This window comes from Neoarius graeffei, chromosome 23 (genome assembly GCF_027579695.1).
Source record: "Neoarius graeffei isolate fNeoGra1 chromosome 23, fNeoGra1.pri, whole genome shotgun sequence".
NCBI lineage: Eukaryota > Metazoa > Chordata > Actinopteri > Siluriformes > Ariidae > Neoarius > Neoarius graeffei.
Genome location: NC_083591.1, coordinates 48,081,659 through 48,094,538, shown reverse-complemented (window position 1 = coordinate 48,094,538; position 12,880 = coordinate 48,081,659). Strand labels below are relative to the sequence as shown.

The window sequence follows — 12,880 nt, the reverse complement described above, 5'->3', positions numbered from 1 at the left end:
GCAAACCCGCCTGTACAACAAGGGCACGCGCCTTAGAGAGTTCACTCCGGGAGATAAGGTACTCGTCCTGTTGCCCACGTCGAGCTCCAAATTAATCGCCAAGTGGCAAGGGCCCTTCGAGGTCACACGGCGAGTCGGGGATGTCGACTATGAGGTTAGGCGAACGGACAGGGAGGGGGCGCTACAGATCTACCACCTCAATCTGCTGAAGCTCTGGAATGAGGAGGTCCCTGTGGCGTTGGTGTCGGTAGTTCCGGAGAAGGCGGAGCTGGGGCCGGAGATCCAAAAAGGGTCATTGGCATCTCGCACCTCTCCGGTCCCCTGTGGAGACCACCTCTCCCCGACCCAACTCACGGAGGTCGCCCAGTTGCAGGCCGAGTTTTCGGATGTGTTCTCGCCCCGGCCCGGACGCACCAACCTCATAGAACACCACATAGAGACGCCCCCGGGGGTGGTAGTGCGTAGCCGACCTTATAGATTACCCGAACACAAAAAAAAGGTGGTTCGGGAAGAACTTCAGGCCATGCTCGAAATGGGCATCGTCGAGGAGTCCCACAGTGACTGGAGCAGCCCGGTGGTCTTGGTTCCCAAGGCCGACGGCTCGGTCCGGTTCTGCGTGGACTATAGAAAAGTCAATGCGGTGTCTAAATTCGACGCGTACCCAATGCCTCGTATTGATGAGCTGCTTGATCGACTAGGCACGGCTCGCTTTTACTCGACACTGGATTTGACGAAGGGATATTGGCAGATCCCCTTGACTCCATTATCCCGGGAAAAAACGGCCTTTTCCACACCGTTCGGCTTACACCAGTTCGTCACACTTCCGTTTGGGCTGTTTGGGGCGCCCGCTACGTTTCAGCGGCTGATGGACCGGATCCTCTGGCCCCACGCCACCTATGCGGCCGCTTATTTAGACGACATAATCATTTATAGTAATGACTGGCAGCGGCACCTGCAACACCTGAGGGCCGTCCTTAGGTCGCTGAGGCGGGCGGGGCTCACTGCCAACCCGAAGAAGTGTGCGATTGGGCGGGTGGAAGTACGGTATCTGGGCTTCCACTTGGGTAACGGGCAGGTGCGTCCCCAAATTAATAAGACAGCAGCGATTGCGGCCTGCCCGAGACCCAAGACCAAAAAGGGGGTGAGACAGTTCCTGGGGCTGGCTGGCTATTATCGTAGGTTCATACCTAATTATTCGGACGTCACCAGCCCGCTGACTGACCTCACTAAAAAGGGGGCGCCAGACCCGGTCCAGTGGACGGAGCAGTGCCAGCGGGCTTTCTCTGAGGTAAAGGCTGCACTGTGTGGGGGGCCACTTTTGCACTCCCCTGACTTCTCTCTCCCCTTTTTGTTGCAGACGGATGCGTCGGACAGAGGACTGGGGGCCGTTTTGTCCCAGCAGGTGGGGGGAGAGGACCGCCCAGTGTTGTACATCAGCCGGAAGCTGTCAGTGCGTGAGGGGCGCTACAGCACTATCGAGAAGGAGTGCCTGGCGATCAAGTGGGCGGTCCTCGCCCTCCGTTACTACCTGCTGGGGCGCTCTTTCACCCTCTGTTCGGACCACGCGCCCCTCCAGTGGCTCCACCGCATGAAGGATGCCAACGCGCGGATCACCCGTTGGTATCTGGCGCTCCAACCTTTCAACTTCAAGGTGGTCCACAGGCCGGGGGCGCAGATGGTCGTGGCGGACTTCCTCTCCCGTCAAGGGGGGGGGGAGTCGGCTGCGGGCCGGACGGGCGCCCGGCCTGAGTCGGGCGGTGGGGGTATGTGGCAGCGGGGGCGTGGTCAAGCACCGGTCTGTGACAGGAGGGCGGAGTTGGGGAAGGTAAGTGGCAGAATCGCTTCACCTGAGTGTCATTAACCTGTGTTTTGTGTGTTCTCCCCAGTAAACCGCCCTATTTAAGGAGGGAGAGCGAGAGCAGAGAGAGAACCGGACGAGACGCTGTGTGTGTGTGTGTGTGTGTGTCTCTCGCGCTAGTGAAAACAGCGTTGCAACTCTGAAAAGTGTGGCAATAAAGCCGGTTAACAAACCTGATCTCTGTCCTGCCGTCCTCTGTGCTCCACCCACACGCGATTCACTCTACACATTCCTATCCCTAAACTTGAGCAACTTGTCTCCTCAGTCCCCAGATGTTTACAGACTGTTGTAAAGAGAAAAGGGGATGTCTCACAGTGGGAAACATGGCCTTGTCCCAACTTTTTTGAGATGTGTTGTTGTCATGAAATTTAAAATCACCTAATTTTTCTCTTTAAATGATACATTTTCTCAGTTTAAACATTTGATATGTCATCTATGTTCTATTCTGAATAAAATATGGAATTTTGAAACTTCCACATCATTGCATTCCGTTTTTATTTACAATTTGTACTTTGTCCCAACTTTTTTGGAATCGGGGTTGTATTTGAAATGAAACTTTCCCCAAGTAGTTTTCATTTAGAACTTAAAACATTTGCTTAACACTTATTTTGCTCACTGCAAAACTTCATTTCATAATAATAAGTTCAATTTATACAGCGCCTTTCTCAAAACCCAAGGTCGCTTTACAATTATAGGAGGAAAAAAAAAAAACAGAGGTCAGGATGTCATTCCAATGGTGTAGCAGCCACAGTCCCACCAAAAGGTGCATGAAAACAAGTCCCACACCGCCAGTACAGCTGCTGCGATGCCGCCGGGCAACATCCCTCGGAACACCATGCCATGGATCCACAAAGCGAGCACAGACGCACCACCACGCAGAGCGCTGGTATGTCCCAAACCGCCTGCACAGCCGCCACGACGCCACCGAGCAACATCGCTCGGAACATCACGCCAAGCACTAAAGCACCGCTGCACAGAGCGCTGGACAACCACGATGTTAAAATGAGCAACGAGAGCTCACTGCAGTCCATAGCTACGAGCACAGGCATCACCCACAGCGCACCAAGGCCTGGAGGGAACCGACGCCCAAAACTGGTCTGGAGCGACACCACGACTGGAATTTGATTCATTATTATAATATAGTACAAAATTACAAAAATACTTTTCGCTCCTGGGGTGGTGGGTCATCCTATGGGCCAAACCCCAATTGAAAAACATTGAATGGACGAGAAGGTGTGTCCAAACATTAAGTAGTTAGCATTGTAGAGTTTTTTTTTTTTTAAATAGTTCAGCTTTGATGTGAAATCCAAATTAGAAACCATACTAGAAGGTTCTAAGTTCTAGTATTTTCACAGATGTTTGTTCATATGTTTTAGTTTCACTTTTAGTCATTTTAGTTCGACAGACTCTTGAGCTATTTTTGTGTCTGATCTTTAATAAAAATGAGTGACTCCATGGGTGGGCGGCTCGGTGGTGTAGTGGTTAGCGCTGTCGCCTCACAGCAAGAAGGTCCGGGTTCGAGCCCCGTGGCCGACGAGGGCCTTTCTGTGTGGAGTTTGCATGTTCTCCCCGTGTCCGCGTGGGTTTCCTCCGGGTGCTCCGGTTTCCCCCACAGTCCAAAGACATGCAGGTTAGGTTAACTGGTGACTCTAAATTGACCGTAGGTGTGAATGTGAGTGTGAATGGTTGTCTGTGTCTATGTGTCAGCCCTGTGATGACCTGGCGACTTGTCCAGGGTGTACCCCGCCTTTCACCCGTAGTCAGCTGGGATAGGTTCCAGCTTGCCTGCGACCCTGTAGAACAGGATAAAGCGGCTACAGATAATGAGATGAGAGACTCCATGCTGCCTGTACTGAAAATGTGGCACAATGGGCACTCGTGCATATCCTGTCAGCTCAAATGTTGCGAGCTAAACTAAAGGGGTCAGGAAAGGCCTAAAGGTTAGAGCAGTAGGCTTAAGACCAAAAGGTTGCCGGTTAGATTCCATGGACCGGCACAAAAACGTGGGTCGGTGGGTGGGGAGTGAGTGAACGAACAGCACTTTCTACAGCTGAAGTGCCCTAACCTCCAACAGTAGTGTGGCTATACACTTGTGTGAGAGAGAGTGCACACACATTTGCTACTTTGAATGGGCTAAACACAAAGCCTAATTTTCTCTCAGGGATTAATATAGTATCTTTAAAAAATAATAATAATAAAATGTAATTCACATGCTGAATGGAAAGGAAAACCAATGCACATTTGCTTTTTATCCCCCCAGCATATAATGCGGGGGGATATACAGTGGTGCTTGAAAGTTTGTGAACCCGTTATAATGTTCTATATTTCTGCATAAATATGACCTAAAACATCATCAGATTTTCACACAAGTCCTAAAAGTAGATAAAGAGAACCCAGTTAAACAAATGAGCCAAAAATATTATACTTGGTCATTTATTTATTGAATGAAAATGATCCAATATTACATATCTGTGAGTGGCAAAAGTATGTGAACCTTTGCTTTCAGTATCTGGTGTGACCCCCTTGTGCAGCAATAACTGCAACTAAACGTTTCCGGTAACTGTTGATCAGTCCTGCACACCGGCTTGGAGGAATTTTAGCCCATTCCTCTGTACAGAACAGCTTCAACTCTGGGATGTTGGTGGGTTTCCTCACATGAACTGCTCGCTTCAGGTCCTTCCACAACATTTCAATTGGATTAAGGTCAGGACTTTGACTTGGCCATTCCAAAACATTAACTTTATTCTTCTTTAACCATTCTTTGGTAGAACGACTTGTGTGCTTAGGGTCGTTGTCTTGCTGCATGACCCACCTTCTCTTGAGATTCAGTTCATGGACAGATGTCCTGACATTTTCCTTTAGAATTCGCTGGTATAATTCAGAATTCATTGTTCCGTCAATGATGGCAAGCCGTCCTGGCCCAGATGCAGCAAAACAGGCCCAAACCATGATACTACCACCACCATGTTTCACAGATGGGATAAGGTTCTTATGCTGGAATGCAGTGTTTTCCTTTCTCCACACATAATGCTTCTCATTTAAACCAAAAAGTTCTATTTTGGTCTCATCCGTCCACAAAACATTTTTCCAATAGCCTTCTGGCTTGTCCACGTGATCTTTAGCAAACTGCAGACGAGCAGCAATGTTCTTTTTGGAGAGCACTGACTTTCTCCTTGCAACCCTGCCATGCACACCATTGTTGTTCAGTGTTCTCCTGATGGTGGACTCATGAACATTAACATTAGCCAATGTGAGAGAGGCCTTCAGTTGCTTAGAAGTTACCCTGGGGTCCTCTGTGACCTTTGCTGACTGTCACACGCCTTGCTCTTGGAGTGATCTTTGTTGGTCGACCACTCCTAGGGAGGGTAACAATGGTCTTGAATTTCCTCCATTTGTACACAATCTGTCTGACTGTGGATTGGTGGAGTCCAAACTCTTTAGAGATGGTTTTGTAACCTTTTCCAGCCTGATGAGCATCAACAACACTTTTTCTGAGGTCCTCAAAAATCTCCTTTGTTCGTGTCATGATACACTTCCACAAACATGTGTTGTGAAGATCAGACTTTGATAGATCCCTGTTCTTTAAATAAAACAGGGTGCCCACTCACACCTGATTGTCATCCCATTGATTGAAAACACCTGACTCTAATTTCACCTTCAAATTAACTGCTAATCCGAGAGGTTCACATACTTTTGTCACTCACAGATATGTAATATTGGATCATTTTCCTCAATAAATAAATGACCAGTATAATATTTTTGTCTCATTTGTTTAACTGAGTTCTCTTTATCTACTTTTAGGACTTGTGTGAAAATCTGATAATGTTTTAGGTCATATTCATGCAGAAATATAGAAAATTCGAAAGGGTTCACAATAAGTGTATTTTTGTTGACGGTAATAAAGGAGTATGAATAGACACATACGTTGCACAACACGACTGCACTGTATATTGTAGTATGTCACTGGTGGTTTAAAATTTGCCATGACATCATAAAGTGACGAACATTTTAAATACAGAAAGTCCCCAGTGCTGCCTTTAGACAGCAAAGAGGAATAAAAAAACCCAAACCAAACCAAAAAAAAAAAAAACCGTATGGGATGTGAGCACCTTATAGAGGATGACCTGGCCTTCTTGGGGGTTCCCAGGAGTCAGGAATACTTCCTCTTTTTCTTCATGGATCTCATCATTACCTGGAGCAAGATCTAAATACCGTACACACACAAGATCAAGAAGACTCACACACACTTTACACCAGTGTTAAATCAGTGTTACCCAAAACCAGTAACATATGCTCTGGCTGTATCACACAGTTCAGTGGTTTTGCCAGACGAACGCATGTGATTCAACCCACAATAAGCTCGGAAAACGTCAAAACGTGCTGTGCCATATTCATATTCAATCAATATGCATTTGATTTAGACTATATGAAGCATACATGAGAGTGTGATGTAAAACAAGTTGCTTAGAATATATAATCAGGATGAAGGTATTTAAAGCACCATACAGACCTAGCCTGTGTGTGTTTGGGATCAGCTGCTTACCGAGTATACCCATGTCATATTTGCCTTCCTTTTTGTCCTTGTCAATCAGGTATTCAAAGTTGTCGATGAAGTACTGGAAGAGAAAGTTCTGCTGGTGCACCTCCAGGCCCAGAATCCGATTCAGGAATTTAGTGGTGGTGCAATCTAAGACACGGGGGAGAAGGGAGGGGCGGGAGGAGACTGTTATGATTAAGCCGGACTGACAAGCGCTTCAAATAAATTCTGACAGCATCATTCTGTGCAAATACAAATGCAGCGAAGAGAAACTGAACTCCAATGTGGACCTTCATTAAGGTTTAATCCCAGACACTGGCAGCTTTAAATGTTTAATGCCCTCGTCCATAGAGCTCCCTTCCAGAGAGCATTTTACATTCTAAATGAGGAAGCAATGAAGGACCCGCATTAGATATGCGCCGAGAGACACGGCCGATCGTCACGATAAATTCCACCATCTCGTAGAGCAGATTTAAAAAGACGAGTAATGTAGAAGGGAAGACAAGACGTGTAAAGAAAAGCTGCACTTTCAAACCTGTCTGACAATGTGGATTAGACCTTAATGTAATCTGTAAATGGGTCAGTCCATGAAATGGGGTTACCAAAATGTGACTTAGGCTACGTTCACACTGCAGGCTGAAGTGACTCAAATCCGATCTTTTCGCCCATATGTGACCTGTATCCGATCTTTTATTGACAATATGAACGACACAGATCCGATTTTTTCAAATCCGACCCAGGCCGTTTGGATATGTGGTGCTAATTCCGATTCCTATCCGCTCTTTTCATATGCGACTTCAGTCTGAACCGCCAGGTCGCATTCATCCGACTTACACGTCATCAACAAGCCACAAACGTCACTATTCTGCGCTGAAGTAGGCGGCGGGTCTCTCAAAAAAGTTACAACAACATGGCGCATAATCACGGGCGCAGATAGAGGGTGGGACGAGTCATATTTAAATTCACCTCGTTCGGTCCCCCCTACTTATAGGGAGGAAAAAACGTCTATGCTGTCTTTCTTTGCATAAGGCAAACCTCACGGAAAAATCAAAAGACTAATTACCATTCGGTTTATTGAGGTGCACGGCAGTGTATACATAGTTGCAACAACTCACATAAAACAAAACAAAGACTGATATTCGGTTGGTTGAGCTGCGCAGACTGCACAGGTTGCGAGCTCGAGCTTGGTTGCTATGGTTACTAACAACAAGTTTGACAGGTATATCGGGGTTGGGGTTGGTTTGCTGGCAGCTTTGTCCCCCCCCCAGTTTTTTGTCCCCCCCAGTTCAAAAAACGTATCTGCGCCCCTGCGCATGACATCAATGCGAGGGACGCTTCGGGCTGTGAAGGTTCTGAATCTTCTCAATGGAAGGACGCAGAGGTTAGGGAGCTGATTTCCATTTGGGGGGATACAGCTATTCAAGCTAGATTGGATGAGTCATACCGCAACCGGGTGGTTTTACTTCCGTAAACACTGGCCATGCTCACTGCGTGTGACGTCGTCGTATCCTGCAGTGCGCATGCGGAACACTTTTAGGTCGCTTTTCGTTCATACTGAGGATCACATACAAGTCGCATATATTTGTTAATGTGAACGACCTCACAAAAAAATCGGATTTCACAAAAAAATCGAAATTGAGCATTAAGCCTTGCAGTGTGAACGTAGCGATAGAGGGAGTCACTTAAAACAATTTACAACTGAAAACAACTTTTATTTCCATGAAGCACTGACCATATAAGAAAATATAACATAGTTGTTAAGATAACTCCTGCTCTACAATGTATGATAAAATCCATAAATATTTACCCGGTTGCTAATGTAACAAGGACACGAACAAGCTTTTAAAAATAAAGGAAAAATATTGATAAAATCAATTTTTTGCTTTTATTTGCTTACTTTAAACATTAACACTGAATAAGAATTCATTAGAAATATTAGTTCAACATCATAAACACTGAAAATATGAAATACCAGTATTTCACAAACTTCATAAAATCTCTTTAAGATTTGAACAATAACGACAGTCATTAACAGGAAACAGTTTCATCCTATATGGAGTAAATGAGATTATTGAATTCATTACTTTACTCAGTCACACTTATATCTGCACTTCTCTAGAGCACGTGTTGTGGTGTGTGAGATCCCGCGAGAAGTTATCTCGCGTCAGTTCAGCTGACCTAGATTGAGTAAATAGGTCTCGCAGGTTGTGAACGAACCAGGAAGTGAGTGGACGCTAAGTTAGGATGTGAGAAAAAACATCGATAATTTCTTTTATTGCCGTTTGTTTAAACTTCTTTCTACCTACATCGTTTTATAGTATATTCTTCTTTATATTAAAAACATCAATCACGATTTCAACTCGTTTTATCATTTTTTATAAGCCTGGTTTCTAACGTAACACGGTAGGACACCACAATGTTACGTTCACAACCTATTTTTAGTGGATGAATTCGAAGCTAAATAGTTTATAGAACCTTCTTAACTTTATTATGTGAGTGTAAAACTAAATTGCAAGTACCATGAAACTAATTTTATTGAAATTCTCAGAAAGTAATGAAGGTTTATTTAAGCTCAAAGTCAGCAAATATTCCATGTCACAAAAAACGTGTCATCCGTGTCCGGTCACAGGGGAAGAAAATGTTTCACATTTCTTTATTTCAAAAGAAAACTTCATTTTTTTATTTCTTCAAACAATATTTATGGATAATCTGCTAAATATTTCTTTAAATCATGGAAATTAAAGATGAAATGATTATGTAAACCCGGACCAATGAAAAGTAACATCATTTCATGGACTGACCCAGATATATTCTCATCAGGCTAAAGGGGTGTTCACACGGCACATACATGGATTAAAGCAAAAAAAAAAAAATTATTTGACTGAAAATTTACGGGGGGTGGGGGGTGGGGGGTTATGGGTGGATTTCGATGAAATTCTACGGGGGGGGGGTATGGGTGGATTTCGATGAAATTCTGAGAATGGTTAACTTAGAACTGATAACTTTATTATCAATTAATTAATGGATTAATATCTCATCTCATCTCATTATCTCTAGCTGCTTTATCCTGTTCTACAGGGTCGCAGGCAAGCTGGAGCCTATCCCAGCTGACTACGGGCGAAAGGCGGGGTACACCCTGGACAAGTCGCCAGGTCATCACAGGGCTGACACATAGACACAGACAACCATTCACACTCACATTCACACCTACGCTCAATTTAGAGCCACCAGTTAACCTAACCTGCATGTCTTTGGACTGTGGGGGAAACCGGAGCACCCGGAGGAAACCCACGCGGACACGGGGAGAACATGCAAACTCCGCACAGAAAGGCCCTCGCCGGCCCCGGGGCTCGAACCCAGGACCTTCTTGCTGTGAGGCGACAGCGCTAACCACTACACCACCGTGCCGCCCTAATGGATTAATATATTCAATTTATTGCACTTTCTTTCCATTGCTTCCGTATATTATTTTTTTGTGGCAAACCACACAAATGCAAGCGCCTGGAATGTTTAGTTTTTCGCACCATGAACTAAACGGCTTTCCGTTTTCACCTATTTCGTACAGCCAAGCCCACCTCCACTTGTTTTTTACACCTTTATCGATGGCAGACACATCAGTGCCTTCTTTCATGTAAAGCGCATCCATGCTGACGAAACCGAAAGCAGAATGACATGCTCCTCTGTGCTCGCCATCAATATAGAAAAAAGTTTGGATCTCCGCTTAAATTAAAATTAAAATTATAATTTGACCTTACTTTGTGTTAAATACGACTTCAAAAACAATTCAAGATTTTATTAAGAGAAATATTGTGGCCAACACGAGTGTTAAGTTACCTAAAAGATCGCGTGAAGTTGGCTGCTATCTACTTTGCGTTCGTTCTCATTTTCCTCCATCATTTCATAGGCCAGAAACAGATGTTTTGACGTAATTTAACTTAGTAGGCTATGATTATTATTTAACCGTAGTCTTCTAGACATTTTGACTGTTTGGGGCATTGAACGCTGGTGTATGATTTTCAGGGAATAAAGTTTAGCGCATGTCGGAACATCATTGCGCTCGCAGCCTCCAACTCCTCGAACGTCCTTTAAATTGTGATATAACGTAGGCTATAAGGCACGGTTCTAACATACCTTACACGCTGGCCTAACGAAAATAATAATTGTTGGGGCGTCTGCTGATTTGCTAGCTATAAAGTTAGGTCCAATTACTTCGGACAGTCTGCAAGCACTGCACCGTCGGGTCTTCAAGTCTGGCTGAAGCAGAGGAGCGGGCTTTCCGGGGTTTATTTTTTCGTTTTTTTTTTTTAACATGCTCTATTTCTATATGTCCAAGTTTGAACTAAGTCATTTTGGCAAGATTTAATTTAATACAAAACAGAAATGGTCAGACACAAGCACACCAAGCACATGGAACCAAATATGTGTTTTATGGTATAAAGAATGATTTAAGTGCATCCGTTTTGGAGCTACCTGTGGTCAAAAAAGCACTTTTTCTAAATGACACGAGTAATTTTGCTAAATATGACATATATTGCCATACATTCACCAAAAATAATGTTATCACCAATTTTTTTTTTTTTGCATGGTTAATAGAGCTATCACAGGGCTACAATAAACAACCAAGTTTATCCAGTCAAGCCTTTTGATATTGAAGATAATAAGTGTTAAACGTGATTTTTAGCTTGCGTACCCTGATTGTAAAACAACCCTACAGACAAAATAGCGTTCAAAAATGCATTCCGATATTTAATAAAATGAGATGAATAGAATTTTGATAATAAAAAAAATTTGCCTTCAGTTCTCATTTAAGCGTTCTTTTAGCTCTGCCATATCTTTGTGCTGTATGTGGTTGTGGTCACAGCAGTACTCGTGACCGTGGCACGTTCTGATTTTTTAGAATTCCATCTGTGATTCGGAAAGAGGGCGAGGAAACTCTGAGGCTTAGTACGGAGAGGAGACGAGCACGGCTGAACAACATCGGCAGGGCTGATCTAACAGGGGCTAAAACCAAAACAGCTCGTGTTTGCAGTAATGATTTTATCTCCGGTGAGATTCGAAAGCTTTCTCGATAAGATCATGGAAGAATTTTATTTTGTGTTGCTAGAATTTTGCTATAAAATGAGCGTTCTCTCTTGTTGTGTTATAATTTTAACACGTGTATTACCATTTTGCTTCTCGGAGCGCCAGCAAAATTATACGAAAAGAAATAAACAATCCAGATTGGGCACCCGTTCAGAAAATGGCCTACGTTTTGTCCAAGGTCGGACTCGATTCTTTGGCAGCCGAACCAGACAGAACGTGATATATCTGGGTACTCGATGGTCAGTAGAAGCATCTTATCTTCAGAAAAGTTTGACTTTTTGAAATAATATGGGTCAAAACCATGTATCGAACCTTTGCTCGACTGTTCAAATCATGGTAATACCATACTTGCCAACTTTTCAAAATTCTCATGGGGGAGAAAAGTGCGTGAAAGACATTTTCAACTGGACGAGGGTATGATGCGCGGTCGAAATGATAAAAACAGTGGATCCCAATTAATTGCAAACCATTTGAAATTTATACAATTAAAGAGTTTTTAAACTGTTGATATCAGTTACTATAGGTTATGGGATTCATGTATCAGGCATGAGAGAGCTCAAGAGTGAAAAATCTGAAATAATACTCTCGTTTTGAATTTTAATATAATAACAATGAAAGGGAAGTCTTAAATCAGATTTTTAGCTGAAAAATCTCATGCCTGAATATTTTATACAGACAGAGACCCACAGAAAATAACACAAGCGATGCTTTAGAAGAATGTTTATAATTTCTTAAAATAGTCACAGTGAATGAAAGTATGATTGGATTGCATCAAATGTGTTTTCCTTCTGTAAGCTCATGTAAAAATACAGAGAACTAGAATATCTCATCTCATTATCTCTAGCTGCTTTATCCTGTTCTACAGGGTCGCAGGCAAGCTGGAGCCTATCCCAGCTGACTACGGGCGAGAGGCGGGGTACACCCTGGACAAGTCGCCAGGTCATCACAGGGCTGACACATAGACACAGACAACCATTCACACTCACATTCACACCTACGGTCAATTTAGAGTCACCAGTTAACCTAACCTGCATGTCTTTGGACTGTGGGGGAAACCGGAGCACCCGGAGGAAACCCACATGCAAACTCCGCACAGAAAGGCCCTCGCCGGCCACGGGGCTCGAACCCGGACCTTCTTGCTGTGAGGCGACAGCGCTGACCACTACACCACCGTGCCACCCGAGAACTATAATATCATATATAAATTACATTTTCATAAGAATTAACCAAAATAGTAACAACTCAATTAAATAAATACTGCACTGTCTTAGTACTACTAAAATGCATCTCTCTCACTAAACTCTTTCCAACAGAATTTTTAAAAAGAGCTAGAAATCCTATCAAAATCCTATCGGAATGCATCAGAGGAATTTGCTCATTTGCAAACTTTGAAAGTTTTCAAA

At 43.9% G+C, this 12,880-nt stretch overlaps 1 protein-coding gene across 2 annotated transcripts in view; it reads right to left on the bottom strand.

Annotated features, from left to right (window-relative positions):
• Nucleotides 1-12,880, bottom strand: part of sbno2a (strawberry notch homolog 2a) — a 128,981-nt gene that overhangs the window by 20,288 nt on the left and 95,813 nt on the right. For both annotated transcript variants that reach the window (XM_060906298.1, XM_060906299.1), the window contains 2 exons: nt 6,402-6,545; nt 5,968-6,062 (listed from right to left, as the gene is read on the bottom strand). In XM_060906298.1, the coding sequence (XP_060762281.1) occupies nt 5,968-6,062; nt 6,402-6,545 (239 nt within the window). The remainder of the gene's footprint in view (nt 1-5,967; nt 6,063-6,401; nt 6,546-12,880) is intronic.